The sequence below is a fragment of the Suhomyces tanzawaensis genome (assembly GCF_001661415.1).
Source record: "Suhomyces tanzawaensis NRRL Y-17324 unplaced genomic scaffold CANTAscaffold_1, whole genome shotgun sequence".
NCBI lineage: Eukaryota > Fungi > Ascomycota > Pichiomycetes > Serinales > Debaryomycetaceae > Suhomyces > Suhomyces tanzawaensis.
This window is the reverse complement of record NW_017963636.1, coordinates 370,623-397,179: the sequence shown is the minus strand read 5'-3', so window position 1 is coordinate 397,179 and position 26,557 is coordinate 370,623. Positions and strand designations below refer to the sequence as shown.

Below are 26,557 nucleotides of genomic sequence, written 5' to 3'. Positions count from 1 at the left end.
GGGGTCCAAGATTAGCGTGGTGCAACTAGGCAGAATTGTATGCTGGAGTGCTGATACTGGTGAGAGCAGCAACAATGATGATAATTGATATGACTAGCAGGGCTAGGAAATGCTAAGGGAAACTGGATTTGCCGTACGTATTGCTCTCTGATTTGTAAGAATGCGGGTCGTGAAGAGATCCAAAGGCGAGATAGTTGCGTGACAGATCGTGAACTGCGCTACAACGCCATGCCCATATCAGATCAGTATAAACATGATCAGCAGTGTATGGAGATGGGATATCCGTAAGATTGTGTTCCATGATAATTCTATCGAATAGATGCAAAAAATAGGTATATAGTTATGTAACGGTCTATGAATGCCATGGGAAATAGTGAGCGTTCTCCGATAGCATGGTTTTTCTGGTCCAGTGTTGCATGATAAACCTAATTAGCGGCCTTTAGCTTCCAAATGCCAGAGCCTTGCAACAGACGTTTCAATTAGTGTGCACATTTTGGTCCCGGTTTTCTGCAGTGAGCGTTTCCAACACTTGACAGAATTCCATCCGTTTTACGGTGACGCTTCCTTCAGACCCGTTGGTGCTTCCAATCTCTTTCCTCACGGAGCTGGACTTGTTGGAAGCCAAGTCGAGTAGACCATCTGCTTCGCCACCTATTCTTTCTTCAGCATTTATCAAGGTAACATATGGTGTACGAATTGAGCATTCTATCTGCAAGAGCCACTCAAACTGGCGGATGATTTCGGAACGCACCCACTCGGGGTCATCAATGGCAAGTATAGGAGTCCTAGGTTGTACGCTCCAGTATTTCGAGTCCTTTGCGAGCCGGTTGTGCTCATTGATGCTATACTGTGATCTAAGTCCTCCAACACTCAACAACGCCTCATACTGTAGGTTCCAAAGCGACACGTCTCGCAAGTTTTTGTGACAAAGCTGCTGGAGGGTCTCGAGAGCCTCCCGATGTAAGATTCCCACCTGGAAGCACCACTTTAGATAGTTGGCAGCGTAGTAGTTGGCGAAATGTACTTGGCAACTCTGCCATGCTCGCAAAACCACCGTCTTCAACACATCGGGATACTTTTCTGCTATCAACACGGTGTACCTCTTCATCAAGGACCACAAGGAGGAACTCTTGTTGATTTTCTTCAACCGGCTGCTAAGATAGGTACTTATGATATCGATTTCTCGGAGAAGAAACTCCTCACCATGCTCTTGGTAGAGCTGGGCAGTGACTGTATCGTGGAGCGCAATTATGGTTGTATTCTCGTTGGTGGTGACCATGTAACCAAGGGTCATGAGGTAGGTGTCTAGCGTGGGCGATCTGGAGTCTTTGGAGTGCCAGTACAGGTGGCATTGTTTGAAGAGAGCCAAGTAGGTCTTCTTGGTGAGACCAATCTCGAGGTTTCCGTTGTCGTGGGCCGCCACTATCTCCACCTGGTCGCCTGGAATTAGCTGGATGGTTTTATGATCACTGGTGGACGAGGTGATATGGGAGTGGAGCTGACAGATGAGTTCCATTGTGCAGACTTGAGGAGTGAAGGTTGTGGAACCTGTGCGATGTTCTTGCTATTGATAAGTGAATGGACCAATTATCAATTGTATGTCTCTAGTTCAGATGGTGTGTGAGTGGTTTCTTGCAGTACCGGTGAGGTGGTCTATGGGTCGTATCTGGTAGTAGTGATATGATATAGTACAGACTCCGATCTCCTGGAAAATAATGATGAATGGTTCTTTAGAATCTTTGTCTTATCTTGTGATTAGTTTCTGAAATATCTCTACTTAGTCCTGAGTCCTTCTTGAAAGATACTGCTCAACTTCTAAGTAGCTGCGGTCTGGCCTGCCAGTCAGTTCAGAGTTCTATTGTGGGTAAGCGCTGCGAACTCAAACTGGTGCGCATATCATCAACAGTCAACTCATCTCATGGCTTCCTTCAAAGAGGTTTATGGCCACGAAGGCATCTTCAGCATCGGTGACAGCGATCCTCCGCCTGACACTGTCAGCGAGGCAATGTATAACAACACCAAGTTGGACAAAATAGCGGGAATCCACACGAACGAGGACGAATTCATGGAAGACGATGACGATCTACAAGACGATAACGACGAGGACGAAGATGAAATCGAGGACAAAGACGAAGACAATGAGGACAAGGACCAATTGGCAGCCACAGCAAACCAGCCTTCGGAACAATGGCGCCCTCTTCGTGTCATCGCAGGTGCACACCAAGGGTGGGTTCGAGCAGTAACAGTGGACCCAGTCACCAACAAGTGGTTTGTCACTGGATCCTCGGATTCCACCATCAAGGTGTGGGACTTGGCTACTCTGGCACTCAAAGCCACGCTCACAGGCCATATCATGGGTGTCAGGGCATTGGCAGTTTCCTCGAAATTTCCGTACTTGTTTTCAGGCTCGGAAGACAAAACTGTTCGGTGCTGGGACTTGGAGAAGACAGACTCCGAATCTGGATGCCAGATCAGAAACTACCACGGCCATGTGGGAGGAATTTACTCCATGGCCCTCCACCCCGAGTTGGACTTGTTATTCACTGGAGGAAAAGATTCAGTGGTCAGAGTATGGGATGTGAGGTCCAGGGACCAAATCATGGTCTTGGCCGGTCATCGAGGCGATATCACCTCCATTGAGAGTCAAATTGGCGACCCTCAAGTCATCACTAGTTCTATGGACTCCACAATAAGGCTATGGGATTTGAGAAAACAAACCACCGCTCTAACATTAACCCATCACACCAAAAGCATACGGCTGTTGGTGATGCATCCTCAAGAAATGACCATGGCTTCGGCTGACTCAGATGGCCACATCAAACAATGGCTCTTACCTGGTGGTGAGTTATTAAACGAATTCGGAGATGCTGATAATAGCAAAATCATAAACACCATGGCCATTAATCCCGCGAACAATCATCTCTTTGCAGGTTTTGACGATGGCAGAATGGAATTCTATGACTACATAAGTGGTGAGTTGATCCAGGAGGAGATATCAAGTCCATTAGCCGGCTCTAATGAATCACCAATTTATGCCAGCACTTTCGATTTGTCGGGATTACGTTTGATTAGTTGTGAAGGTGACAAGAGTGTTAAAATTTGGGGGTTATGATAAGCTAACAATGCTTGAGTTAGTTCTAGCATCGGCCATGGGCTTTGAGTATTGACAAGTAAGCTACAAACCACAAAGCGGATTGCCCCATAGAAATACGCTTAAATGCTTACAGTATAGATGGTGGTTTGGTGTGTAATATAGTAAATCCTATAAGTGTTATTGCAAAGCAAGAACTTAAATTAATAGTACATTCGTAATTCGTAAATAATCCGTAAGGAAGAGATCCAACCCGATTAAATTGGTTTACCATCCAAATCTCAATTGGTTTGCAGTGAATAATGGAGGAGTCCAATTTAATCTATGAGGCTCCAACTCGTGCTTTTTCTTCTCTTTGACCTTTTTCACAAGTTTCTCATACATAGCCATGATCTGATCGGTGACAACGACGATGTGCTGCCCTTTATAGTATCTCAAAATTTGTAAAGTAGTCAAAGTATGCAAAATATCGGTAGTGGTCATACATGTTATCTGAGAAATTTCCTCAATAGTAATCTCACTGGAATTTGGTTGTTTGGGTGTAGCCGAGCCTTCGTCATCTTCCTCCTCTGCTCTGGGGTTGTTTTTTCTATAGAGCTGAGGGCTGTTTCTCTCAACCAATACTTTGACCAAAGTATCTGTCCAGTATGCTCTATATGATAATAAACCCAAATCGGACAACGGCTTTTCAGGAGAACCGACCTTTCCTTCAACATGTGATAACATATATGAAAACTGTATCAACAATTTACCAAAACCTTGCTTCTGATAACATGGCAAAGTAAGAATACAAGCCACATTATAACCATCAGCACTTTCCTTTTCCTTGGAAAAATATCCCACAACATGATGACCCTGCTTGGACTTGATTGTCATGATGTAAAACAAAAAAGGATCAACATCGTAATACAAGGTTTTGTGGTCTAAGAATAACTTAGACAATAAACACAAGTTTCTGCACCAGGTTCTTTGTTTTCTACCATCAATTTCCCAGAAACTGACCTTTGAATCCCTATAGATTTCGTTACCTGGTGGATGCTTCATCGAACATTTTGATCTGAACCTTTCAAATTGCTTACGAGAGCCAAAATACGATAAGGTAAAGTCGCAGATATAGATTTCGTCTTCTTCTGTGAGCTCAATCGGATACGGCGAGAAGTACCATGGTTCTATAATATGTTCACCCAAGATAATTGTGGATAAATTTCTGACTCTGGCCACTTCCGAGTGATTCTGGATCATGGACCCACTTGTTCTTAACTTCTTGAGTTCATCTTCTCTGTTCACCTCTTCGCCGGGTCTCTTCAAACCTTGAACGTTAAGGTTGTCCAAATCCATAACGTCGTCATTACCTCCGTCGTCAGGAATTGGGGTTGCAGTCTCTGAGCTCTTTTGACCTTTGGAGCTTTTGTTCTTGGACTTCTTTTTCAGCTTGTTATCTTTCTTTTCTTCTTTCTTGTCTGCCTTGATCTCAGGCAAGATCAAATGGCGCTTGTAATCTATCCTATCCGTGCCGATCCACTCATCCAATCTCTTGTTGAATTCTTGATAATGCACATAGTATACCTTTTTGGATTTTTTTGTATGTTCTTGAAGAATCTCCGCTAACCGGAACTCTCCGTCCTTGGATACGTATACCTTACATCCAATCACGATATCATCTGATGTAAACTGTTCGGTTGTAGATGGCGAGTCATTGGCAAGCTTTATTGGTGTCGAGGACAGTGGAGTGAGGGAGTCGTCTGCCATGTTGAGCGACTATGTACCTCGAAACTGACAAAGGATAGATGAGCTAAACTAAGGCGTGGGTATTCGACTGGATACGACTTCGTCTCTACCACTGGAGATGTTTTGTTGATCCAGTTTATCGTGAGAAAATTTGTCTCACGTGCCGGGCACACAATATAGACTCCGGAAAGATACACAATAAGCTAGATTAGAATGGGTGACAAGCATACTAACATACGTCAAAGCTAATTAGATGTCTTCCTCTTGCCATTCTGGCTTTTGAATATGTTTTTGGGTATTTCTGAAGAAAAATTGGTTTGTGTCACAAACCTTTTCAGTTTGATGAATGGGGAAGGATTAAAGGAACTAGGCAAATTTACACGAAACCAGAGGACCTGAGCGGAGTCTGTCTAAAGCAGGCTATAATATAATTTCCTGGATGGTGTTGTTTTGGAGGGAAACTATTCTGTGTTAATCTTGTGGAATTGGCATTTTTTTATAAAAATGTGGGAAAAATTCATACCAAGACCATTAAAAAGCTTAGTCACAAGCTAAGTTCGTATTCAGAAGTAGTCAAATATATTGTTCTAAACCATTTCCTAGGTAACGCACTTTGAAAAGAAATATAATATTAACGAAAACACTTTAAATTCCTATACTGACTAGTCTAGTTCGTGAATTTTTGAACTAAACTAGCACAATAATATAGGTACAAGAGATTCAAGGTAATTTGTCCAGAGTCCAGACCTACTGCCATACCTTCATTTTCCAGCGAGCAACGAATTCACTGAGGTCCATCCCAGTTACACTGTATAGAAGTATTGGTTTAGAACTAGCTCATGGTTTACCCAAAGGCACATAAAGCAAGACACCAGGGATAAGGCATATTCAACCAAATCACTATATGACTCTATTTCACCAACCAAACCCGACAATTGAGCAACTCCGAGTTCGCTTGCTCCCTTCCGCCTTTTCGCAGCCACCTCAGTGGTGCCTACTTGTTGCACTTCCACGTGATGCCCAAAATAACGCAAGCTTGAAGTGGGGATTGACGGTTTATCGCCATCATATACTTTTCCAATGCCAGAATTACGTCGTTCAGCCAGAGTCGCTGCAAAGCCAGCCTCCGAATCTTCGGAGCCTCCCCAAAAGAAAGCCAAGCCTGCCCCAAAGAAGGAGCAGAAGCCAAAGGTTGAGAAGAAACTGAAAAATCCCGAGGCGGAGTCTGAGTCCAAGGATGAACAAGAACCAAAAGATGTCAAGGAAGAATCAAAGGAAGAAAAGACCAAGGAAATTGAGGAAGGAGACCCAATTCCTGATATCACTCTCTTAGATGAAGAAGAGAACGAAGTTTCTCTTCCTGAAGCCGCTAAGAAGACAAAGTTCTTGGTTATCTTTGCTTATCCCAAGGCATCCACCCCTGGTTGCACGCGTCAAGTATGTGGTTTCCAGGCAAACTACGAGTTTTTGAAAAACTCTAACACTACTGTGTTTGGGCTCAGTGCTGATCAACCTAAATCGCAAAAGAACTTTGTCACCAAACAAAAATTAGAGTATCCCTTGTTGTCCGACCCTTCCAGAAAGTTGATTGGCGCATTGGGAGCTAAGAAGTCTCCTACTGGTATCAAGAGATCCCATTGGATCTTTGTCGATGGGGTCTTGAAGGTCAAGAAGATCCAAATTAGCCCTGAGGTTAGTGTGAATTCTGCTAAGGCTGACATTGAGGAATTCATCAAGAATGAATCTTAAGTTTTGCTCTTATGTTGGTAGCTAAACTTTGGGCCATCAAAATTTACCAGTGGACTTCGCCAATGATTCGAACTGTAGAATTATTTTCATAACTATATACTTAAATCAACAGCCACAATATTCATGAAATGCAGTCGTATTGGTGTTTTGTCTAGCTCAACCAATTGACAGACTCCAAAAGTACAGATAACAAGATGGCCACCTTACTTGCCCACCACCAGTGTTGAACCACAAAAGAACAATAGCTGAACTCGAAGGCCCATTTGTCACTAAAGTGGCCAGTAACGATACCGGTTTGACCTTCGAAATCGCCCATCATGGCCCTCACAACTATTTCTCTGACAGATTCTCTCTCAGTATTGTTCTTTTCTTTAGAAGCGACCCACTCGCCATCGACAAAGTTGTACCAGTCATCACAACCCACATGATCGTGGCCAGTCAAGATGATACCATTTTGGTCTTTGTTAGGAAAGATAATACTGAGGACTTTTTGACTGATATCGTAAGCTAAATGATTTTGAGATCTTAATTTACCATTCTTGTATGGTTCCTTTTCATAATTTTCGTAGTATTTGTGCTCAGGGCCATCGGCACATAAACCTTCCTTCTTGTAAAATGGAATATGGGTCAAAAGCACAGTAGCACCCTTGAAATCAGCATTCGAAGCGTTCAAGTGTTCCAAAAATGACCAGGTATACGAAACAAACTCTTCCTGCAAGGCTGGACCTTCCAAACTCATAGAGTCTAAGACCACCAATCTCCATTCTTCAGGAGTGCCTTGATTGTAGTTGATAACGTAGTTATTCTGGCCAAATAAGTGGTGGAAACGGGCCATGTGTTGCCAGGTGGCATCTCCACTGTAGCCAATATCGTGATTACCAGTCAAATTGATAAACAAAGGATTCTCATAGTTTGGAAACTTGTTTTCGGGGAAGAACCAGTCATAGACGTCAGCGTACACTCTGGAGTCGTATCTGTGCTTTGGATCCATTTCTACCTCCTGGCTCAACCATTGGTTCCAGTCGTAGTTCTCATGCTTGGCGTGTGTTTCCTTGACGTTGCGCTTGTATTCGATAGGTCTTGGGAACAATCTCTCCACGAACCGGTTGGTTCTGTTGTAGAACTCGGAATCCAAGATCCATTGGGAAGAGAAGAGATCTCCCATGACTGCCACATGGCTGGGCGAGAGTCTTTGCTTCATGGTGTTGTAGATATGGCCCAAGTAGTAGTCATTGCCATAGTTGTCCAACCTCTTGATGTACTTGGTCAGTTGCCAGTTGCCGTTGATCTGGGGATCGCCAAACGTGAGCATATGGATGTCTTTGATGGCCTTGTCTCCACGGACAGAAGGTGTCCTCAATGCCGAGTGGTCGACGAGACTGGGGAAGTTGAGGAGCACCTTTTCAGAAATGGATTGGGGAAGCTGGTTGATGAAGGACACCGTGCTGTGAAGGCGCGTGTCCTCGAACTTGTGCCAGTTGCACTTGTCGGTTGAGTTGAGGATGTCAGGGTAGAAGTGGATGAAGAGGTTAAGGAGTGCGGCCACGATGGTCACCGAGTGTGCTAGCGAACGTAGCATGGTGGTGGTGTCGGTAGAGCGGTGCTTTTTTGCAAGGATTTCACGACAAATGGTTCCAGATTGGTGGTGTGGGTAGCGCCTAACTTTTGATGTGGGGCACGAGAAAGTGAGAGGTTGTACTAGTAACGAGCAGGAAAAGAGGCAGTGCAAGGGAGGGATGAAATGGAGGAGGAGAAGGAGAAGAGGAGTACGTGTTTCAATTGACTGGGTCGATGGAGTCGTAGAAGGAAGGCAGTATGCTGCAGTTTGGTGTATGGGGCTACGTAGTGAGTGCACTTTGACGGAGGTGAAAAATCGCCCTGCGGAGCCACGGAAGAGAATTAGACCCAGTGGTGGTTCGTAGAATAAGCAGGAAGTACAGAAGGGTGGGTACGTTACGCTGGCCGGGTTCCGTTGTTTGCACAGTATAGGCTCGTCCATTTGATCTAGGATTCAACACCCATGGTTGTGTTCTCCGTTGTTCGGGGATCTTGTTCTGTCGAGCATTGCCCGAGTTCCACTACATCTCGCTGTGCACGATCAATCACTTAACTCTCATGTACTTCTATACACTTATAATGCTTCGTTTAAGGTTTGGTTCAACTTGGCAACCTTGGCGGAGATAGACAAGTCAACGGTTCTGTCACCAACTTCAACAACTAAACCACCCAAGATGTCTGGGTTGACAGTGTTGCTCAACTTCAAGGTCTTACCTTCACCAACGAATGAAGACTTACCGATGGAGGTTTGCAATCTCTTCAAGATCTTGGAGTCCAATGGCTTGGCAGAGGTGACCTTGGCTTCAACAACACCCTTGTGGGCATCGTTCAACAACGAGAACTTTTCGTAGATAGCACCGAAGTTGCTCAAACGGTTGTTTTCAGCCAAAACGTTCAAGAAGTTGGTGACGGTCTTGTCCAACTTCAAGTTTTGTGAGATGGTCTTGATGGCAACGTTTCTGTCATCCTTGGTCAAGACTGGGTTGACCAAGATTTCTCTGACCTTGTGGTCGGATTCGAGTAAACCATTGATCTTGGTTAATGCTTGGAAAGATTGTTCGATGGAGGATTCTTGAACGGAAGCCGAGTATAAGGCACTGGCATAAGTACCGTCAATACCGAACAATTGGATTGGTGGCTTGGCACTAGACAAGGAACGGGTGAATGTACGGAGCATTTTGATTATAGTACCTCGATTATGATGGAGCTGTTGTAAATGGTTTTTTGTTAGAATTGCCCGTTGTTCGCACGCACCAAGAACAGATTCTATTGGCCGGCGGTTAATGCTGACATTTACTGCTGCGGCGTGAGCGTGCGCGTAAGCGTGGGCCCACACTACCAGATCGCAGATTTTTCATTATGGGTTGAGGTACCAATAGAACTAGCACTAATGATGTGGTCCAGAAGTTTGGTTAGCCCACTAGGAAGACTCCGCAGTGGGTTCCCAAGCACCCTTCCTAGCCTCTTGCGGATGCAGAGCACCATTTCCGGAAGCGAAGGATTCACCGACTTGGAACAAAAGGAAGAGGCCTTCAAGAGACAACGGAAGTTGGCCATGAGTAATGTGGAGATCAAAAGTTATGCAAACGGACATTTACAGCCTGGTTCCACACACTTCAAGAAACCTGTCCACGAACATTTGCACAAGGGTGGTCCCGTCAAGCAATTGACTGTGCCCAAGAAGAAGACTGCGGGTAGAAACAACACCGGTAAAATCACTATCAGAGGTAGAGGTGGAGGTCACAAGCAAAGAGTCAGATTAGTGGATACCCACAGACTCGTTCCAGGAAAGCAAACCGTGCTCAGAATCGAGTACGACCCTAACAGATCAGGCCATATTGCCTTAATCAAGCATTCCGAGACCGGAGACTTGTCATACATTTTAGCAGCATCGGGATTGAGAGAAGGCGATGTTGTTGAGTCCTTCCGTTCTGGATTGCCCCAAGATTTCATTCAAGAAATGAAAGAAACCAATAACGGTGAAATTGATGATGCCTTATTGACATCCAGAATCATGCAAAGAGGTAACTGTTTGCCATTGCATATGATCCCAGTTGGTTCTATTATTCACAATATCGGATTGCATGCCGGAGGAAGGGGCCAGCTTGTCAGAGCAGCCGGTACTTTCGGAAGATTGCTCTCCAAGCACGCAGACAAGAATAAGGCCATTGTCAAGTTGAGTTCTGGTGAACAGAGATACGTCAACTTGGACTGCCATGCATCCTTAGGTGTCGTGTCCAACAAGGAATACAAATCGATCTCCTGGGGTAAGGCTGGTAGAAGTCGTCACAGAGGTAGAAGACCAATGGTGAGAGGTGTGGCCATGAATGCCTTTGACCATCCACACGGTGGTGGTAGAGGTAAATCCAAGTCCAACAAGGTTTCCCAGTCCATGTGGGGTATCAAGAAGTTTGCCAAGACCAGAAAGCACAAGCATGTCAACAAGATGAAGGTGAAGGATAGAAGAGAGTGATTGTATATAGTACCAGCTAGAAGTCTAGCAGCAATAAATAGAGCTAGCCAAAGCTAGCTACCGATAAGTGAGTAGTAGGAGCGTGGTTCATTCGATTCATGTGTCTGAATGGATTCCTTTTCGCATCAAGTGGAGTTTACTAGATTCGACGGAATGCTGGAAAGGCCATCGATTCATGCCATTATATTGAAGTCAACTACCACGAGCGCCTCACTACCAGGTCACAGAATGCCAGATCCGTACTGGCAAGGGAGCAGAAGATTAATTTCAAGTAGGCACCAATGTAACGAATGTTGCCAGTCAAATATAGCATTGTACTCCCACCAATACTTAGAAAACACCAGAGAAAAATCAATTGCACTCTAGTAAGAGAGCTTGTGGAAGCAAAACTTCTCAATATGGTGGAGGTAGAATCATTACTGCTATTGGTGAAATTATCTGTAGCAGTTCGGTAAAGTGGTAGTAGGAATGCATTCTCGTCAACACAAACAGGGTTGTTTTCTTGTTCTTGTCTGTTTCCACCGACGGTACTCACTCTGTTAGACATTTCTTCTGGGGGAAATATCTGCTCAGAGTAAGAAGACTGTGAATGGGGGGATTCTTGTGATTGGTGTTTCATGGTGATTAAACGCTGGGTGCAAAATGCATAATAAATTGAGAATGGCTACACTGCATTGAAAACTACATAGAACTCCAAGGGAGCTTTTGGACACCAGCTATATACAAAATAAGAATAATTAATTTGCTTTGGGATGTCTTCATGGGATAAGTCAGTTTTTCAAGAAAAGCTCCGACCGACCTTCTCTCAGTAGAATTCTTGTTCTGACATCTCCCATCAACACCCCTTTGGCCCACCTTTCAATGACCTCTATATCATCTAAGACATCGCAATCAAAGAACCCAATGTTATCATAGCTCTTGAACTCCTTGACTGCCATTTCAACTACATTCACAAACTGGTTTAGGCGAGTGCTTTCATACCTTCGAATGTTGGCAACGCTCTTCTTAGACACGATAGTCGTCTTCAATTCGATGAGGGCCTCGGTAGCATGCATTCTACGCACTAGCTGCCCCAATTCCTGTTCCCGGAGAAATAGTACCCGTTGGTAGCGATTTAAATAATTTGTCTTTTCCTGCAAGAACTGTTGCTGAAGTTCCAAGTTCTGCTGGTAGCTCAGAAGCTCGATCTCGTAGTCATCTAGTCGAGCCAGGAGTTGCTCAAGGAGTGTTTTAAAGCCCGTTTGCACTGGAACTACCCCATTATTAAATATCTGTTTTAGGCCATCTCGATACTCAAGCTCTTTGGGACTAGACTTGAATCCCCACGGACGTGACTCTGTAAATGAGAGGATGTTCTCGGTGACTCCACTCTTCATTTTGACTGCTGTAAGCTGGTTACTGCCTGTGGATGTGATGTGACGCTGAAACGTGTTTGAAACAGTTGAAATGTCGCTCGGCACGGAACTTGTTGTGGTATTAGCCACTTCAACGCTGGGATGCAGAAGCCAATTGTTGGACTCGTCGTAACTTTGAGGAACCATCTGATCCAGTGTACCACTCATTTTGGTCTTTATCTGGGATGACATGGCTACTTTCATATACTTATGAAATGTGACATATCCTCCAAATCAGTGCGGTGCAATGCGTATCACAATATCTAGCACACGGAGGCAATACCCCTGAGCAAATCCGGATATTACCAGTAACACATATCTTGATACCATAGAAAGGAGTAGAGCATTATCCGCCCCCCTTTTTGGAAAGAAATCACCCGAGAATACATGATTGGTTCGAATAGGCGAGTCTTACGCCCATTCCATGGTCCCTAATTCCTCAACTTCGTAATCGGACCCGAATTGGTCTCCATTTTTTGCCCTGTAGCCAACCTCGTCATATACGAACTTCAAGGATCGTTCGTAGGAGGGATCTGCCCGAACTTGGTCTCGTTGGAAAATCTCCAAATCAAGGATTTCTAGAATAATTAAGTCCATATTCACATCAACCTCATAGTTTTCAAGAGCCTCTAGTCTGCTAGCGAATCTTAGATTGGCTTTTTTAATACGAATAGAACAATTCAATGTGTGATAGGTGATCCTCTGATGATAACTATTTTCGAAGTTGACTATAGTCGGCTTGAAAGGGAATATTGCAAACACTTTATGAGTTGAATCAGATAAGATGGCAGTGATATCATTTGTCTTGGTCGATTTGATGAAGCTATTGATCTTCAAGATTGGTATTAAATTGAGGTCTCTCGTGAAGTTTTTGGCCACAATTGGATTGTTAAACTTGGATCTCTTGGAAATCTCAGTACATATCGAGTCATAGAGCCACAGAAGCTGAAATATCATCACCGCTAGACCCGCTAGCGATTGTAATGGGTAAACAAAGAATGGCCCTCACCATTACTTGATGCGCGAAGATATTCTTACTGATTAGATTTTTGAGTATATTCTGCCATCTTCAATTAATGAGACTAGAACGGCTACAAATAATTGCGGTAAGTCGACACTCTCTTGAAGATTGATTATACATGTATGGAACTATTTACACCTAGATATAACGCGAAGATATCAGCAACCCTCCAAGGGTTCAACGAAATCACCTTCCTACGAACTCTTTCTCTTCTTCCCTCTATTTAATCTCTCCAATCTCTTTGCTTCCCTCTTCTCTTCGAGCCTTTTGGTATCTTTTTCCTTCTCCTCCTCTACCTCACCGACGAATGCCTTTCCAAGAACTTCCTGGTAAGATCTTTGGTAATCGATGTCTCCATACCTAACATTCATGGCATCGAATGCAAAACAAATCTCCAACTCATCGTATCCCTTAACCTCTCTATTGTGCCTTTCAAGGTTGAAAATATTGGAAGGAGACGAATATTTCACTAAATACTCGTTCAATTGGTCTGCCAATTTGGTCAAGCGGATTGGGTCGGTGGAGATATCATTCTTGATCGAATACCTGGTACTGAAATGAGTGAGAATTACTTTGGGACAGTTCATGTATCTCGCCATCGCCACTGCCTCTATCATGGTGGAGTGTTTCTTTGCCAAGGCTTCCTCAATCAACTCATTATCAAGGGTCGATTCGTGAATTAACAAGTCACTTCCATAACCAAGGTCAACAAACTTAGGATTGGGTCTCGTGTCTCCGGAGTATGCTACTTGAAACGTCTCACTTCCAACCTGAAGATTCACGGTGATTGAATATGCCCATGCACAGTGAAGTGCTCTCACGGTTTTAATGGAATTGATTTTAAGGTCATGGTATAATTCTTGTATGAGCTGATCGTTTTTGGGGGCCAACGGCTTTCTAGGAAGAACTCTGGTGAGATCTTGACACTCGTATCTTCTTTCAAACTCTTCAAGTTCTATTGATTGGTATTCTGGTGCTCTGTCGTGAATGAACTCTTCACAACTAAGGTAGGCTAATCTGGTCAAGTCCACGGATGCATTAAATTCAGCTTCAAACTTGTACCATTCCTGAATAAATTTATCATACTGCCATGGAATAACCAAATAGAGCTTCTTGGTCGTGTTTTGATTGTATTCAAACCATTTGTTAATCAACGAAACGATTCCCAAATGATGGTCCGCGTGCAAATGACTCAAATGAATTAGCGATATTTCTTGGAATACTTCTGGGAGTTGTGCTGCATCAAAATGCCTCAAAATGGTACCAAGGGTATTTTCACCACCATCCAAGATAATGGATTTGGTTGACAAACTTCCATCTTCAACATGGGGAACTCTAATCAACGTAGAAATCACATTACGATGCAAGGATGGAATGGCAGATCCAGTTCCCAAAGTTACCACATGAATTTGATCTTTCAATGAAGTATTACTCTCCTGCACCATTTCCAAAGAAACCAACTCCTCGCTCAAAGTTTCTGCCTTGTTACTACCCAACCCCAAGGGTTCAATCTCGGAGTCATATAGCGTAGACCAAGTATCCAAGGAAATCAGTGATTCGTCTACGTGGATTTCTTCAGTACCAATCAGAAACACTTGAGCCTGTTGCAACTTGTATTTAGTGTCACCTTGAGTCGCTAATGGATGGTAAGCGTCGAAATGAGGCAAGTTGAATTTGTCCTTGACAATGCTCTTCAACAATAATGTGTTGATGGCAGAATGCTTGAAGTTTAATGTGTTGTCAGCAATTTTGGAGTGACTAATAACATGTTTGCAATCGCTTGGAAATCTACCCAAAAACGAACGATAGGCTGTTCCTTCAAAATCGATATCGTCGCCCAAAAAGTGATATACTAATTTTATTTCTTCATCCCCTCTATCTTCATCATTGATGAACCATTCTGGGGAATTGATTGTTGGCTCAAGATAATGAACATTTGGGATATCAAGAATCAACACTTTAGGGTACAGCTTTGAGGGCTCTAAAACTTGTTCAGGGGTGACAACCTGTCCTTCATCATTGGTCACAGAGAGTCCCTGGCTCAACTTTCTATAATTTAATCCTGGTTTGAGCCCTAATGCCTTTGCCTTTTGAGGGTCGAATTTACCTCGTGCTGGAAGTATTCTGATAAGATAATTAATAGACTTTTGGCTTTTGGATGGCTCAATCTCCTCTGGAGATGGGAGGCTTGTATGTGTGTGGATTTCTGTTTCTGTGGGATCAGATCTGTATGATTCAGGATCACTTGTATTGACTTTTGATGTATCCAAAGGGAACATCAACGAGGAGATTTTTTTGATTCCGTTGGATAACTTTAACGATAATGATGGGTCGTAGTCGTTGGCATCCTTTCTGGCAATGAGAATAGGTTTAATAGTAAGATTATTGTCACCGATGATGCCATGGTCTTGTGTATCATGAATTTTCAACTCCACACCTTTTCTGAAAACAAACCCTCTCCAAGTGGCAACGATATATGATAAGATCTTACTTGAGTTAGTGAATACCTCGATTCCTTTCTTGGTGCTATCACTCAAGGTTAAGAAGAATCCTGGTAATCCACCGATGTCTGACCAGGAACTGAGTGTTCCTGTCAAGAATACACTCTTAAGGTTCCCAAGCTTAATTCTGCTGGCATTGAGCATTCTCTGCGTTCCTTCTGGCACCTTCCCAAAGAAATATTTCGAACCCTCTCTGTTGGTCAACATGAGCAATGGATGACGAACATCATCGGTCTTGTGGGACACCGTCGTTATACTGATCATGGCACTGGTGTCTTGGTTATGTTCTACTAGTTTGGCAAAGTGTTCGAATCTATGAGATTCTGATCTGAAGTACGTTGGCTTGACTAGCTGAGCTAGAAATTTATCGTTTCTTGGTTTTTGGTATGACTCAGACGCCCGTTTTTTCGCCGATCCAGAGGCTTGTGGTTTTGACTTTCTTGATTTCCGTAGAAGGGATGCCACAGGTTTGTGGCACGATGCGTACTGCCGTTTTAACTGTAAAAACTGCACAATGGATACTGTAGTCGTAAAGAGCCATCGACAGAAGCGATGATATAGGCCAGGCACATGATCTGTTGCACGTGCCTCAAGTAACGTGCAATATGTCAGGTGACTAACATTTCTATCATGGCCAGAGTTGCCTCGCTATCCAGCATTTTAGTCTCTCGTGGTGTCGCAAATGATGCTCCACTGGCTGTCCGACTAGGACCTTTGCAGCCAGGAACTAAATTTAATGCCCACTATGTTCACTCGCATATCACCGCATTAATCCATTGATCTATTGCCATCATCATTCCTCGGTTCCCCGCGATAGCTAACATGACTATCGTCACGTGCAGTATCCAAGTTCACATGGGACGGAAGCATCAAAACTAGAACTGGTACACCAACTGCCAACTGACCACAGCTATGAGTGCCTCGCCTGTTGGATCGATATTGGTGCCAAGCACTTCACAGAGTGAGCTTCTTGAGACCCTTATCGAGCAGTACCACCTTACCAACAAGAAACCGTTACAACCTCATCCTACCCCTGCAACACTACTGATCCCGCTGCTAAAGTCCATCCCACTCTTGAACAAGTTTCTTCCAGGAAAAGATGAGAAGCAGCTATTGATAGAGTCCCTCCTCGAACAGCAGCGCAAATGCACAAGCTACAAGAACTGGTACCAAATATCCTTAAAGTTGGATGAGTTACTAAACAACAACTCGTGGAAGTCAAACCCAGAATCCGATTTATACGACCACAACTTAATCTTCAAAAATCTCAGCGAGATGAGAAATGCAAGACTCGCAAACGACTACAAGCTCTTGCTATATGTAATCAGAACTAAGTGGATAAGAAATTTGGGGAACATGGGAGATATAAACTTGTACCGGCATTCTTACGTGGGTACTAAAAGACTCATCGAAGAGTACATCAATGAGTGTCAAACTTCTCTCGACTACTTGATAAATGATCCTAGGGTGAATTTAGAGGATAGTTATTTGCTAGGAATGCTTATTCAAACAAGAAGAAATATAGGCAGAACAGCATTGGTGCTCTCTGGAGGTAGTACGTTTGGAATCTTTCATATTGGGGTACTCATAACTTTGCTCGAGGCCAACTTGTTACCCAGAATAATCAGTGGCTCTTCTGCGGGATCTATTGTGGCTAGTATTTTGTGCTGTCACACAAATGAGGAGACACCTGAGCTTTTGAGCGGACTAACTCAAAAAACATTCAATATTTTTGGTGAAGAAGAACCTGATTCCGACGGCGATCAGGCTCTGTGCTCCCATAGTAAGTTCAAAAGATTACTCAACAATTTGAGCCATCTCATCAAATATGGTACCTTATTCGACATGTCTGGCCTTAAGAATACTATGATCGAATTTATCGGTGACCTCACTTTCAGAGAAGCGTATAATCGGACTGGTAAAATCCTCAATATCACAGTAAGTCCTGCATCAATTCATGAACAGACCAGATTATTGAATTACTTGACTGCTCCTAATTGTTTGATTTGGTCAGCAGTTTGTGCCAGTTGTTCTTTACCTGGATTCTTCCCATCGAACTCCATTTATGAGAAAACACCACGTACGAATGAAGTGCACGAATGGAATAATGACGCTTCCATGAAATATGTGGATGGGTCCGTTGATAATGATTTACCCATCACCAGATTGTCAGAAATGTTTAATGTTGATAATATTATTGCTGTACAGGTCAATCCACATGTGGTTCCTATCCTCAAAGTTTCTGTTGGTAACATTGGTGGAGAAATTGAAAATCACTTGAGCAGTAGATTCAAGGGCTTCTTAAACAATGTTTACGATTTCATGAGTTGCGAAGTTATACATTATCTTCAGCTACTTAACGAAATGGATATCTACAAGAACCTTTCCAACAAACTTATATCAATTTTATCCCAAAATTACAGTGGTGATATCACTATATTGGCTGATTTTAAACCCTCTGACTTTGCTAAAGTGTTTGACAACCCGACTTCGGAATTTTTGCTTGAGTTTATTGTAAGAGGGGCTCGTGCTTCATGGCCAAAAGTTACCGTTATTAATAATTACTGTGGTGTTGAATTCGCGTTGGATAAAGCCATTAGTTTATTGAGGGGAAGGTTAATTACCTCAGTGCGTCACACTTCGAAACATAAAAAGAGTGTCAGTGGAGATAAGCTTATTACATTCAAGGAAGACAAAAATATCCATACACTTGTGAGTTCGCCGGTGTTGAGCAACGAAACTGGTGAGTTTGAATCCACTCCGGAAAATTTTAATAAGACTCCCCCTGCTTTTAAAAGGCACAGTACCAGCTCTGATATATTCAAGAAGAAGAATCTTCAAGCAGCTGGCAACATTTCCCAATCCAACACATGGCACCAAGGGTTTAATAAGACCAAGAAGAAGTTCACCAAGGGCAAATCGACTACCTCCTTAGCATCACTTGGCGTCCCTATTCAGTCACCCGCATCTGATGATTCTACCTTGTTGAATGACGATGACCATAAGGAAGAGCATTTCGTTAGGTCTAATTCCATGGATCAAAAGAAGTACGGAAGAAGAAATATAAAGAAAGCTAAAAGCTCTTCTAACTTCCTTGGAAATGACATATCCAAGTCTGGGTCTAAGTCTCCAATGAAAGTTAAAATCCAAAGATTTCAATCAGAAAGAGTACCTTCTCATATTGTTAATCCGTACTTAGAGTCTATGCCACTACCAGATAGTCCCAAAAAAATCTGCAATGTGGAAAACAAGGACAAGGCAAACTTTCCAAAATTGTCAGCTAACAATTCTAACAGGAACTCATTCGTTGGATTGAGCAGACTAAAGGAAAATGATTTCGTTTCGAAGAGCAGTCTAAAAGGAATAATGAGTCCAGAAAAGACTAGAATCGCAAAGCGTGGGTATCCAACAAGTTATTATTTCAACTCCATTGATAATGATGATGATCTAGTGGAGTGGGCGTTTGAGAAAGCTGTGCTGCAAATAGACAATAATGGTGATACTGACCAGTACGAAGACTACGATACAGAAGTAGATTCGAGAGACTACAACGATTTAGAGGATGAGAAAGAGGAGGATATTGAGAGAAGCAGTGAAGTCTTAGAAACGGAAAGCGACCAGAAAAGTGGCACGGAAAGGAATAAAGATGGCGAGAATGGTGATGATGAAAACCAGAACATTGAAGACGACCAAGATGACGTTGCCCAGGAAGTTGAAGATGACGCCTTAGTTGGACAGGTAGGAGATGTGGAGTATGAAACCAAAGAACTTGACACTTCTGAGAATAATTCAATACAATCTAGCTTGGGCAAGCTATACCTCAAAAGAAGCTCAAGCTCACCAGATGTCGATTATGAGGCTGACCAGGAAGTAGGATCCCCTGCTCCAAAGTGACCACAACTATTTAATTTAAACTATTCGTAAATTATCTACAGAGCAGGGCTCTGCAACAAATATTTTAATACATACCTCAAAGAGATACCTATCATATCAACATTAGGCTTAATTAACAAAAATCTATAAAAGTCTCAATCGCTACCTAATAAGCTCATTAAAATAGGAATAGTCATACCTGCAACAGAAACCAATAGTTCAATACCTGATAACTTTAAATGGCGATGAGGAGCATGCTCTTCGCTTTCACTGGAAGTTGGAGTGTACTCGGTATTCGACCCATTAGATATCCCTGTAACAACATGATTGACCACATAAAGAAAGGTACCTGCTGAAAATAGAAACAACATCCCTATGACAAATTTGTTATTAGACCCAAGGGTAGATACGATTAAGTACGTTACAATCGCAGACACTGGGGTGGACAAGGAAAAAAGGATTAGATGGACCAAAATGATGGTGGTGTTAAAGTTCTCTCTTAATAGGATTGAGGTGAAACTGAAGGCAGTAGGTAACTTGTGAATGATAATAGCAATGAAGAAGAATAGCTGGAAAGAAATATCGTCTGAGAAAAGCGAAGAACCGAGCGATATTCCATCAATCAATGCGTGAAAGATCAACCCCAAGGTGATGGAAGAATCCACTATCGACTTTAGTATGTCCAAGAAGGATACTTTATTGGCCTCAACAGTGTAGTCAAATTTCACGCTTAGGTTGAATGTGCTGAGCAATGCTGGAAGTCCGTCCACTATGTACATTAGTATAAAGCCACCAAGCAATGCGAGTCCTAAATACTTCGGAGCATTCTCGAGGTCTTCTTGGTGAAGGGATCCATATAGGGTCAGCACTCCCTCGGGTATTATAAGAACCAATGATGTGCTGATAAGAATACCCATACTAAAGATGGACATGTAATTCAATTTGGATGAGTTCATCGGGATTTTGAGAGGGATAATCCCTCCTAGGAAAGAAGAAACCCCCATGATGGACGTTAGGAGAACGAGCTGAACAAGCTTATGTACCATTGTGGGAAGTGCGGAAGGGCAGTAACTATTAGGGGTAGATCAAAGCTATTACGGATAGATTAATTTGGACAGGCTCTCTTTTCAAGCATTCGGCCTTGCTTAATCAATATTTGTTTGAGTTTATGCAGTTCGGATGTATCCGGGAATTTATTGTACAGTAGAGTAGGATGGCTTATGGGGCTCATTAATCCATGGGGTATTGCAACTACCGCGTACCATTTTGAGTCAGGTGCCGCGTCTCACCTGACCAAACACGTAAAAGCCTGGATATCAAACTGGAAAACCCTTAATGACCACCAATGGGAGATAAGTGGGGTGATCTGTTAGCAACAGACAAGCTTGAGCTTGCAGTCCTCTACTTCAAATCCAAAGAATACGAAAAGGCTCTCAAACTTTACAATGATCTCGTTCAAAACTACACAAATATATCAGTGGCATCGCTTCAAGAGCTTCGAACACAACTCTATGGGCTAACAAAAACACCCGTGGAAGGGCCTGTGATACACCCAAAGCTAGGTACTGTCTTGGACCAAAGAGCCGCTACCTATGAAAAAATGGGGCAGACTGATAGAGCATTAAAAGACGGATTTCAGCTAACCAAATTGGAACCTATTGGTTGCAAAGGCTACTTGCGAGTGGGAAAGATTCTTATGCTATTAAACAGGGAGTGGGAATCATACAAGTGGTACCAGAAAGGTGTTTCGAAAATAGAAAAGGCGATAAAAGAGCACAAGATTGAAGTTCCCCATAAACTTTTCAAAAGCTTGAAAGACAAATATTTGGAAATGAAAGAGTTGGTAGAAAGTACACAGATACCAAGTGGTAAAAATAAGGTAGAATACTCAAATCAGTCATTGGGCATGAGGAGAGAGACTACGAGCTCGGCTAACTCAAATACAGCATCAACTATTGTACGCGCATCCACCCTACCCAGTGGCTCTTCCACTACAGAAAGTCAACAAACAGGCAAAGAGAGGGCTGTCTCCTTTCAGAAATCAATATCCCGCAACAACATAACTAGCAGCCAATCGCATTCTTTTACAGTGGCAACAAGAAAGTCCTCAACAACATACCCAACGTCACAAGACTCCTTCTTTTCTAGTCCAGGCTTTAAACTAGTTCCATTAAAGAGGTCCAAATCCTCTCACCTCGAATCCAAAAGATCTCGGCAATCGATAGATCCGTTCATGCATTTTCCATCTGAGATTCTTCAGATCATCTTTCAGTTCATCCCCTTTAAACAATTACTCTCATGTCACCTTGTGTGCAAAAATTGGTATTCAAAATTGACCCAGATTCCAGTTTTATATACAAAAAAGGTCAATTTCAAAGTCCAGATAACTCTGGAGGAGTTTCTGAGTGGAGTGGCTCTATTGAAGAAAGTTCTTCGATGGACGAACCTCAAGATGCTCCATTCCTTCCGGTTAAGATCATCACTCAATTCAGCACATCTCAATAAGATCATCTCTACAATCATCACTGAGCCATCATTTTCTTTGAGATCTCTCGAGATATTTGACCCCAGCTTTAGCTTTCAGTTATTTTTATCTAAACTAATAAGATTTGGCTGGAAATTTAATAACTTGAAGTCGGTGGAAAATCTAAGGTTCGGAATAAATTCATCGATAAGACATGAAGATATCATTTTTGAACTATTCAAAAAGCTCAAAACATTTACCATATTAGTATTGTATCCGGAAATGAGTGGAAAGTTCAATGATTTAGTGAATCAAAATGATATTCGCTTCAAGAAACTATTAAGTGAAATCAAACATTCCGATTATCCATCCCTAGAATCATTAATCTTGATAAATCACCCGAAGTTGTGCAAGGATGCGCTTGGTATTTTCCCTAATTTTGAGTCTTATAATCCATATCCGATGTTCTTGAACAAGACATTTTCCAACCTCCAAGAACTTACTATCGTCTCATTTGACTTCAAGTTTCAGCTTCCTGCCTTGGGAGAGTTTTTCTTGAGATCTCCCAAGTTGAACAGACTTACATTCGAAAACAATGCCCACTTTACACTATTTGAATTCTTCCAATTATTGAAAAATTATAATCCAGAATTCAAGCTCAACAATTTAACATTTCGAGAGCTATCTAATACTGGTTCCAGTAGTTTAAATGAGTTTCAGTTGAATGACCTAAGCCAATTAAACGAGCTTGCTCTATTGGACATTAATGGATGTTCACTTTCGTGCAAAGGATTCCTAAGATTATTGAAAATTATAAACAAAAGCCGAACCATTACCTCACTACTGATAGGGAACTCCAAGTACTTGAAGTTTAAGACTGACACATTCTACAATAGAGAGGCCACTAGATCCATCTTGTCTTTATATGACTTATTGGTGGAAGTTCCAGAATTAACCCAGTTGGATTTACACAATTTGGAACTCGATAATCAGTCAATGAAGCAATTCAGTAAGGACATAAAGAGATTTGGTTATCGCAATTGCAAGTTAACTACTCTCGATATGAGCTTTTCCAAGATAGAAGGAATAGGACTAATTGATTTGTTTGAAGCCTTCCCTTCTATGATGGCGAAAAGAGAGCCTGGTTTCTATTTTGTTGTGAGCAGGCTTATAATAGATGGTATGGAGATTAGCAAAAGTACTTTAGACCTTTTGGTTAAGAATGGATACGTTGGAGAGTTAAGGAACAACTTAAATAAGCAAAGATGGCAAGAATTTGGAGTGAATTCAATGGTGGTTAGTTGATTTGGCTTTGAGTAAATATTATGGCGTTTATAGAGCATCAAGACTTTGACAACATACTTTTCGAAAATCCCAGTAGTTCTATTCGTAGCTCATCACATCCATTGAACTGTCCTCCATAAGTTACTTTCGCAGCCAAACTAATAAGGCGTGCAGAAACCAGGTTTTGAAAAATGAGATGAGCCGAACATCACCTAACAGGCACTCTATCTTGATCATACCCTACAAAAAATGGCGATTACAAGAAGCAATTTGGATACTAAGAGACCTACAAAGAAGAAGTTTCTGGATACAGATGTCAGTGAAATAGAATATCATACTGCTGACGAAATAAACGCCAAAGAGGAACCACCAAAGTCACAACCGGAACAAGATTCTGAATCCGACTCTGATTCCGATGAAGCGCCAGAGGAAGAGTCTACCAGCTCATCTAAGAAAGCCATAATAGAGAGACAAAAGCAAGAGCGTTTGGCTCAACAGAAGTTGAAGGAAGAAGAGAGAGAATTAAGAAGACAGAAGGACTTAAAATTCAAGCAACAACAAGAAGCCAAGAAGGAAAGAGAGCTTGAAAAGCTTGCAAACAAGCCCCAGGAATTACCCGAGTTTCTTCCTGATGACATTTTCGAAGCCTTGGAAGAGAAGGAACCTAAAGGAAAGCATATGAAAGCCAAGGAATTGGACGAAATGAGTCAGAAGTTGTTACGTCAGAAAATGAAAGAAGAGAAATTGCGCAAGCTTAAGGAGTCTAGGACAGGTATTTTGAAGAAAGGGCCAATAAATGTCCAGGTCCAATCGTTCAATTTGCATAAAAAGGCAGTCCCAAAAGCTGAATCTCGAATTCTTGACACCAAGGCACAGTGGTTCAACAGAAGTTCCTTAAACAAGAAATAGTGGTGGAACTGATCATCACTACAAAATCTGAAGCTGATTATGCCTTTCGAAGTCACCAGTCATTGCTGAGTTGGTGCACAATCAGCTTGATGTGACCTAGAGGTCATCTGCATTTGAGAAACAAGCGGACATCGGTCAATTAAAGCATCTAGTTTCAACTAGGACCGAAAAGAACGGCAGTACAACGTATTTGTTCGCTTAATCTACAACCTCCATATAGTTCTCTATCGTCGCTACTTCATAGTCATTCCTAATATACACGGTACTAAATAACTAGTTTTTGACCGTGGCCGGCGCCCCTCCATTGGGACATGTCCACTTGCCATCCCTTCCATGCCAATAATCTCTCTCTGAAATCATCAACTTGTTGAATGCTGAGGTCCTGTTTGGATGCAGAGGCATAATCATTGTTGGTGAAGATGGGCTTAGCTGCTGTTGCTACCTTTGGAGGCTCAGGAATGGGGCTAGAAAATGACCCAGGCAACGAACTACTAGCGCCTGATTTTAATTGTTTTACTTGCTCCTGTAGCTCGGCTATCGTGTCGTTCAAATCCATTCTAGACAATTTCAAGTCTGTATTCTCATCTCTCAACTTCTTGATAGTATTAGTCTGTTGCTCGACAGTAGCTTTGAGGGTTTCAAGTTCTGCAAGTAAGGCCGTGTTCGATTGGCTATTATCTTGTGTTCCTGTTTGAGGCTTGACTGTTTCTTTGGTGTTCTCCTTAGGAGTCTCTGTGGAAGACTTGACATCAATCTTGCTTTCTGTCTCGGATACCTCCTTTGGGGATTCTTTCTCTTCCTTCACTGCTTCCTTGATTTGTTCCTTACTTTCTTCCTTGACTTCCTCCTTGGACTCCTCTTTGGCTTCTTCCTTTGCTTCCTCCTTTGCTTCTTCCTTTGCTTCTTCCTTGTCCTCCTTCAGCGTACTCTCATTCTCACCGTTGGTCTCAGGCTTGATTTCCTTTTCTACATCTACTTCAGTAGTGTCATCGGTAACATCTTCAGTGGCTGGCGTGGCATCCTTGCTTGCCCCCTCTTCCGTATCATCTCCCTCACTGGTCTTCTTCTTGCTCTTCTTCTTCTTGTTCTTTTTCTTCTTCAATTCCTCGAATTTCTTTCTGGCAGCCTCAATTCTTTGCTCCTTGGTGTATTCGCTGTCGGATCCATTGTCTTCCACGTCAATTTCGGGTTCTTTGATGTCTGACATGATTGTTGTTAGTCAAAATTGTGTTCACACTTTACCATAAAACATTTGGTAGGAGCGCGAACCTGGCTGGGGTTGTCACGACTGTGGAGTGGTTATGATAGTGGACGCATAAAGGCTACACCATGGTCCAGATTGAACTTAGGGGAAGAGGTACTTATTGAGTCCTCCATTGATAAATAGGGATTAGTGACCCAGAGGACATTGACTCTGACCTTTTGGCTTGTCGTCAGTCCACAGTAGGCATTAAGGTGCGCAGGGATATATTTGTGGATGTTCGTATTGTAGTCAATTGCCGTATGTATATTTAGCCTTTTTAAGGTTATCGGTAAATTTCAGGCAGGCAACGTCCACCAGTTGCCGCCATGGTGTCGTTCTTCTAAGTTTGAACTCTTTAATAGGTCCATTTAGAGTTTGGTTGACGAATCTCGAAGTTTATACGAGATTTTCATTAGCTCAAAATTGGTGGCCAACCAAGAATGCGCCTGAAGAGAGGCTATGGTCCAATTTTCTAGCTTGTTTAAATCATTCCCGCTTAGCATATTCCTCGACACTTTCCACCAAGCGATATTCTGGAAGGTGACGAATTAAGTAGCTTTGTACACAAATAAAAGATGGTAATTGGAGAAGAAAGTCCTAGAGTTCCTATAGAGATTCAAACCTGGACTGCGAAAGTCGTTTACAAAAGCTATATTTTGCAGGCTCAATTCAGGCTTAAGTACTTATAAGATGATTGAATACTAGAGGAATAGGAAGAAGAATCTCTATAGAATAAAAACCACGTGTTGCTATTGTTTGAATTCGAAGCAGAGTTGTTAATTGGTGGTGACATTAGCGTGGATAAGCTTGGAGATCTCCAGACGGAAAATAGCTTGAAAGTTAGAGTTTGAGAGAGCAGATACTACACTTTATCCACGGCAGAAAAGCAGGCTACTAACTTTACGAAAGGATCAGGATTAAGGAAAAACCTGGATGGTAGTAGGGCATGGAGCAGTCTACACATCATCTAGAATTGAAGAAACATTCACCGGTTGCGAAATCCGAATTCCTTCAACACACTTCCTTGGAAACACTGGCGTGTGCAGACTATTCATGACTTCCAGTCCGTTACAATTCGGGGAAGGGCGTGTGCAGCCCAAAACTCTTACTTCAGCCTTGGTCAGGCCTGCTCGCACCTTTTTTCCCCAACAAAATGACTTCGTGGCCAAGCTGGTTAAGGCGTAAGACTGTTAATCTTGAGATCGTGAGTTCGACCCTCACCGAGGTCGTTATTTTTGCACTTTTTGCATCTTGCTACCAACAGCAACTG

General features: G+C 42.5%; 15 protein-coding genes and 1 non-coding gene across 16 annotated transcripts; 7 read left to right on the top strand and 9 right to left on the bottom strand.

Annotated features, from left to right (window-relative positions):
* Nucleotides 1–196: 196 nt before the first annotated feature.
* CANTADRAFT_110209 (uncharacterized protein) lies at nucleotides 197–1,717 on the bottom strand. The gene is made up of 2 exons (XM_020206189.1): nucleotides 519–1,717; nucleotides 197–460 (listed from the first exon to the last, which is right to left on the bottom strand). Exons 1-2 carry the CDS (start codon nucleotides 1,514–1,516, stop codon nucleotides 430–432), a joined length of 1,029 nt encoding a protein of 342 aa, XP_020066612.1. The 5' UTR covers nucleotides 1,517–1,717; the 3' UTR covers nucleotides 197–429.
* A 201-nt stretch (nucleotides 1,718–1,918) lies between these two features.
* Nucleotides 1,919–3,112, top strand: CANTADRAFT_19123 (mRNA splicing protein; the record flags this gene model as incomplete). Its single annotated transcript, XM_020206416.1, has 1 exon — nucleotides 1,919–3,112. The coding sequence occupies one exon, from the start codon at nucleotides 1,919–1,921 to the stop codon at nucleotides 3,110–3,112; it is 1,194 nt and encodes a 397-aa protein (XP_020066611.1).
* Nucleotides 3,113–3,358: 246 nt separating this feature from the next.
* On the bottom strand, nucleotides 3,359–4,840 carry ESA1 (NuA4 histone acetyltransferase complex catalytic subunit; the record flags this gene model as incomplete). The annotated part of the gene is made up of 1 exon (XM_020209256.1): nucleotides 3,359–4,840. One exon carries the CDS (start codon nucleotides 4,838–4,840, stop codon nucleotides 3,359–3,361), a length of 1,482 nt encoding a protein of 493 aa, XP_020066610.1.
* Nucleotides 4,841–5,899: 1,059 nt separating this feature from the next.
* Nucleotides 5,900–6,568, top strand: DOT5 (thioredoxin peroxidase; the record flags this gene model as incomplete). The annotated part of the gene is made up of 2 exons (XM_020209224.1): nucleotides 5,900–6,010; nucleotides 6,104–6,568. 2 exons carry the CDS (start codon nucleotides 5,900–5,902, stop codon nucleotides 6,566–6,568), a joined length of 576 nt encoding a protein of 191 aa, XP_020066609.1.
* Nucleotides 6,569–6,719: 151 nt separating this feature from the next.
* On the bottom strand, nucleotides 6,720–8,147 carry CANTADRAFT_45349 (uncharacterized protein; the record flags this gene model as incomplete). The annotated part of the gene is made up of 1 exon (XM_020209203.1): nucleotides 6,720–8,147. One exon carries the CDS (start codon nucleotides 8,145–8,147, stop codon nucleotides 6,720–6,722), a length of 1,428 nt encoding a protein of 475 aa, XP_020066608.1.
* A 552-nt stretch (nucleotides 8,148–8,699) lies between these two features.
* ATP5 (F1F0 ATP synthase subunit 5) lies at nucleotides 8,700–9,302 on the bottom strand (the record flags this gene model as incomplete). The annotated part of the gene is made up of 1 exon (XM_020206415.1): nucleotides 8,700–9,302. The coding sequence occupies one exon, from the start codon at nucleotides 9,300–9,302 to the stop codon at nucleotides 8,700–8,702; it is 603 nt and encodes a 200-aa protein (XP_020066607.1).
* Nucleotides 9,303–9,596: 294 nt separating this feature from the next.
* Nucleotides 9,597–10,598, top strand: CANTADRAFT_3584 (mitochondrial 54S ribosomal protein uL2m; the record flags this gene model as incomplete). Its single annotated transcript, XM_020208655.1, has 1 exon — nucleotides 9,597–10,598. One exon carries the CDS (start codon nucleotides 9,597–9,599, stop codon nucleotides 10,596–10,598), a length of 1,002 nt encoding a protein of 333 aa, XP_020066606.1.
* A 98-nt stretch (nucleotides 10,599–10,696) lies between these two features.
* Nucleotides 10,697–11,217, bottom strand: CANTADRAFT_338627 (uncharacterized protein; the record flags this gene model as incomplete). Its single annotated transcript, XM_020208533.1, has 1 exon — nucleotides 10,697–11,217. The coding sequence occupies one exon, from the start codon at nucleotides 11,215–11,217 to the stop codon at nucleotides 10,795–10,797; it is 423 nt and encodes a 140-aa protein (XP_020066605.1). The 3' UTR covers nucleotides 10,697–10,794.
* Nucleotides 11,013–12,299, bottom strand: CANTADRAFT_110028 (uncharacterized protein). The gene has a single exon (XM_020206187.1). The coding sequence runs from the start codon at nucleotides 12,194–12,196 to the stop codon at nucleotides 11,369–11,371; it is 828 nt and encodes a 275-aa protein (XP_020066604.1). The 5' UTR covers nucleotides 12,197–12,299; the 3' UTR covers nucleotides 11,013–11,368.
* A 104-nt stretch (nucleotides 12,300–12,403) lies between these two features.
* Nucleotides 12,404–15,778, bottom strand: CANTADRAFT_3582 (uncharacterized protein; the record flags this gene model as incomplete). The annotated part of the gene is made up of 2 exons (XM_020208653.1): nucleotides 12,404–12,963; nucleotides 13,216–15,778. 2 exons carry the CDS (start codon nucleotides 15,776–15,778, stop codon nucleotides 12,404–12,406), a joined length of 3,123 nt encoding a protein of 1,040 aa, XP_020066603.1.
* Nucleotides 15,779–16,570: 792 nt separating this feature from the next.
* CANTADRAFT_28963 (uncharacterized protein) lies at nucleotides 16,571–18,868 on the top strand (the record flags this gene model as incomplete). The annotated part of the gene is made up of 1 exon (XM_020208267.1): nucleotides 16,571–18,868. A coding segment is annotated over one exon (2,298 nt), but the record flags the coding sequence as incomplete, so codon positions are not given.
* Nucleotides 18,869–19,122: 254 nt separating this feature from the next.
* Nucleotides 19,123–20,583, bottom strand: CANTADRAFT_109993 (Mn(2+) transporter). Its single transcript, XM_020206186.1, has one exon. It carries the CDS (start codon nucleotides 20,431–20,433, stop codon nucleotides 19,543–19,545), a length of 891 nt encoding a protein of 296 aa, XP_020066601.1. The 5' UTR covers nucleotides 20,434–20,583; the 3' UTR covers nucleotides 19,123–19,542.
* Nucleotides 20,584–20,732: 149 nt separating this feature from the next.
* Nucleotides 20,733–23,156, top strand: CANTADRAFT_43981 (DNA-binding SCF ubiquitin ligase subunit; the record flags this gene model as incomplete). The annotated part of the gene is made up of 2 exons (XM_020209036.1): nucleotides 20,733–21,387; nucleotides 21,613–23,156. The coding sequence occupies 2 exons, from the start codon at nucleotides 20,733–20,735 to the stop codon at nucleotides 23,154–23,156; spliced, it is 2,199 nt and encodes a 732-aa protein (XP_020066600.1).
* A 228-nt stretch (nucleotides 23,157–23,384) lies between these two features.
* Nucleotides 23,385–24,044, top strand: BUD21 (Bud21p; the record flags this gene model as incomplete). The annotated part of the gene is made up of 1 exon (XM_020211343.1): nucleotides 23,385–24,044. The coding sequence occupies one exon, from the start codon at nucleotides 23,385–23,387 to the stop codon at nucleotides 24,042–24,044; it is 660 nt and encodes a 219-aa protein (XP_020066599.1).
* A 265-nt stretch (nucleotides 24,045–24,309) lies between these two features.
* On the bottom strand, nucleotides 24,310–25,251 carry CANTADRAFT_45472 (uncharacterized protein; the record flags this gene model as incomplete). The annotated part of the gene is made up of 2 exons (XM_020209219.1): nucleotides 24,310–24,722; nucleotides 24,873–25,251. 2 exons carry the CDS (start codon nucleotides 25,249–25,251, stop codon nucleotides 24,310–24,312), a joined length of 792 nt encoding a protein of 263 aa, XP_020066598.1.
* A 1,191-nt stretch (nucleotides 25,252–26,442) lies between these two features.
* CANTADRAFT_t44 lies at nucleotides 26,443–26,516 on the top strand. Its single transcript has one exon. It is a non-coding gene; the product is annotated as a tRNA-Asn (tRNA).
* Nucleotides 26,517–26,557: the final 41 nt, after the last annotated feature.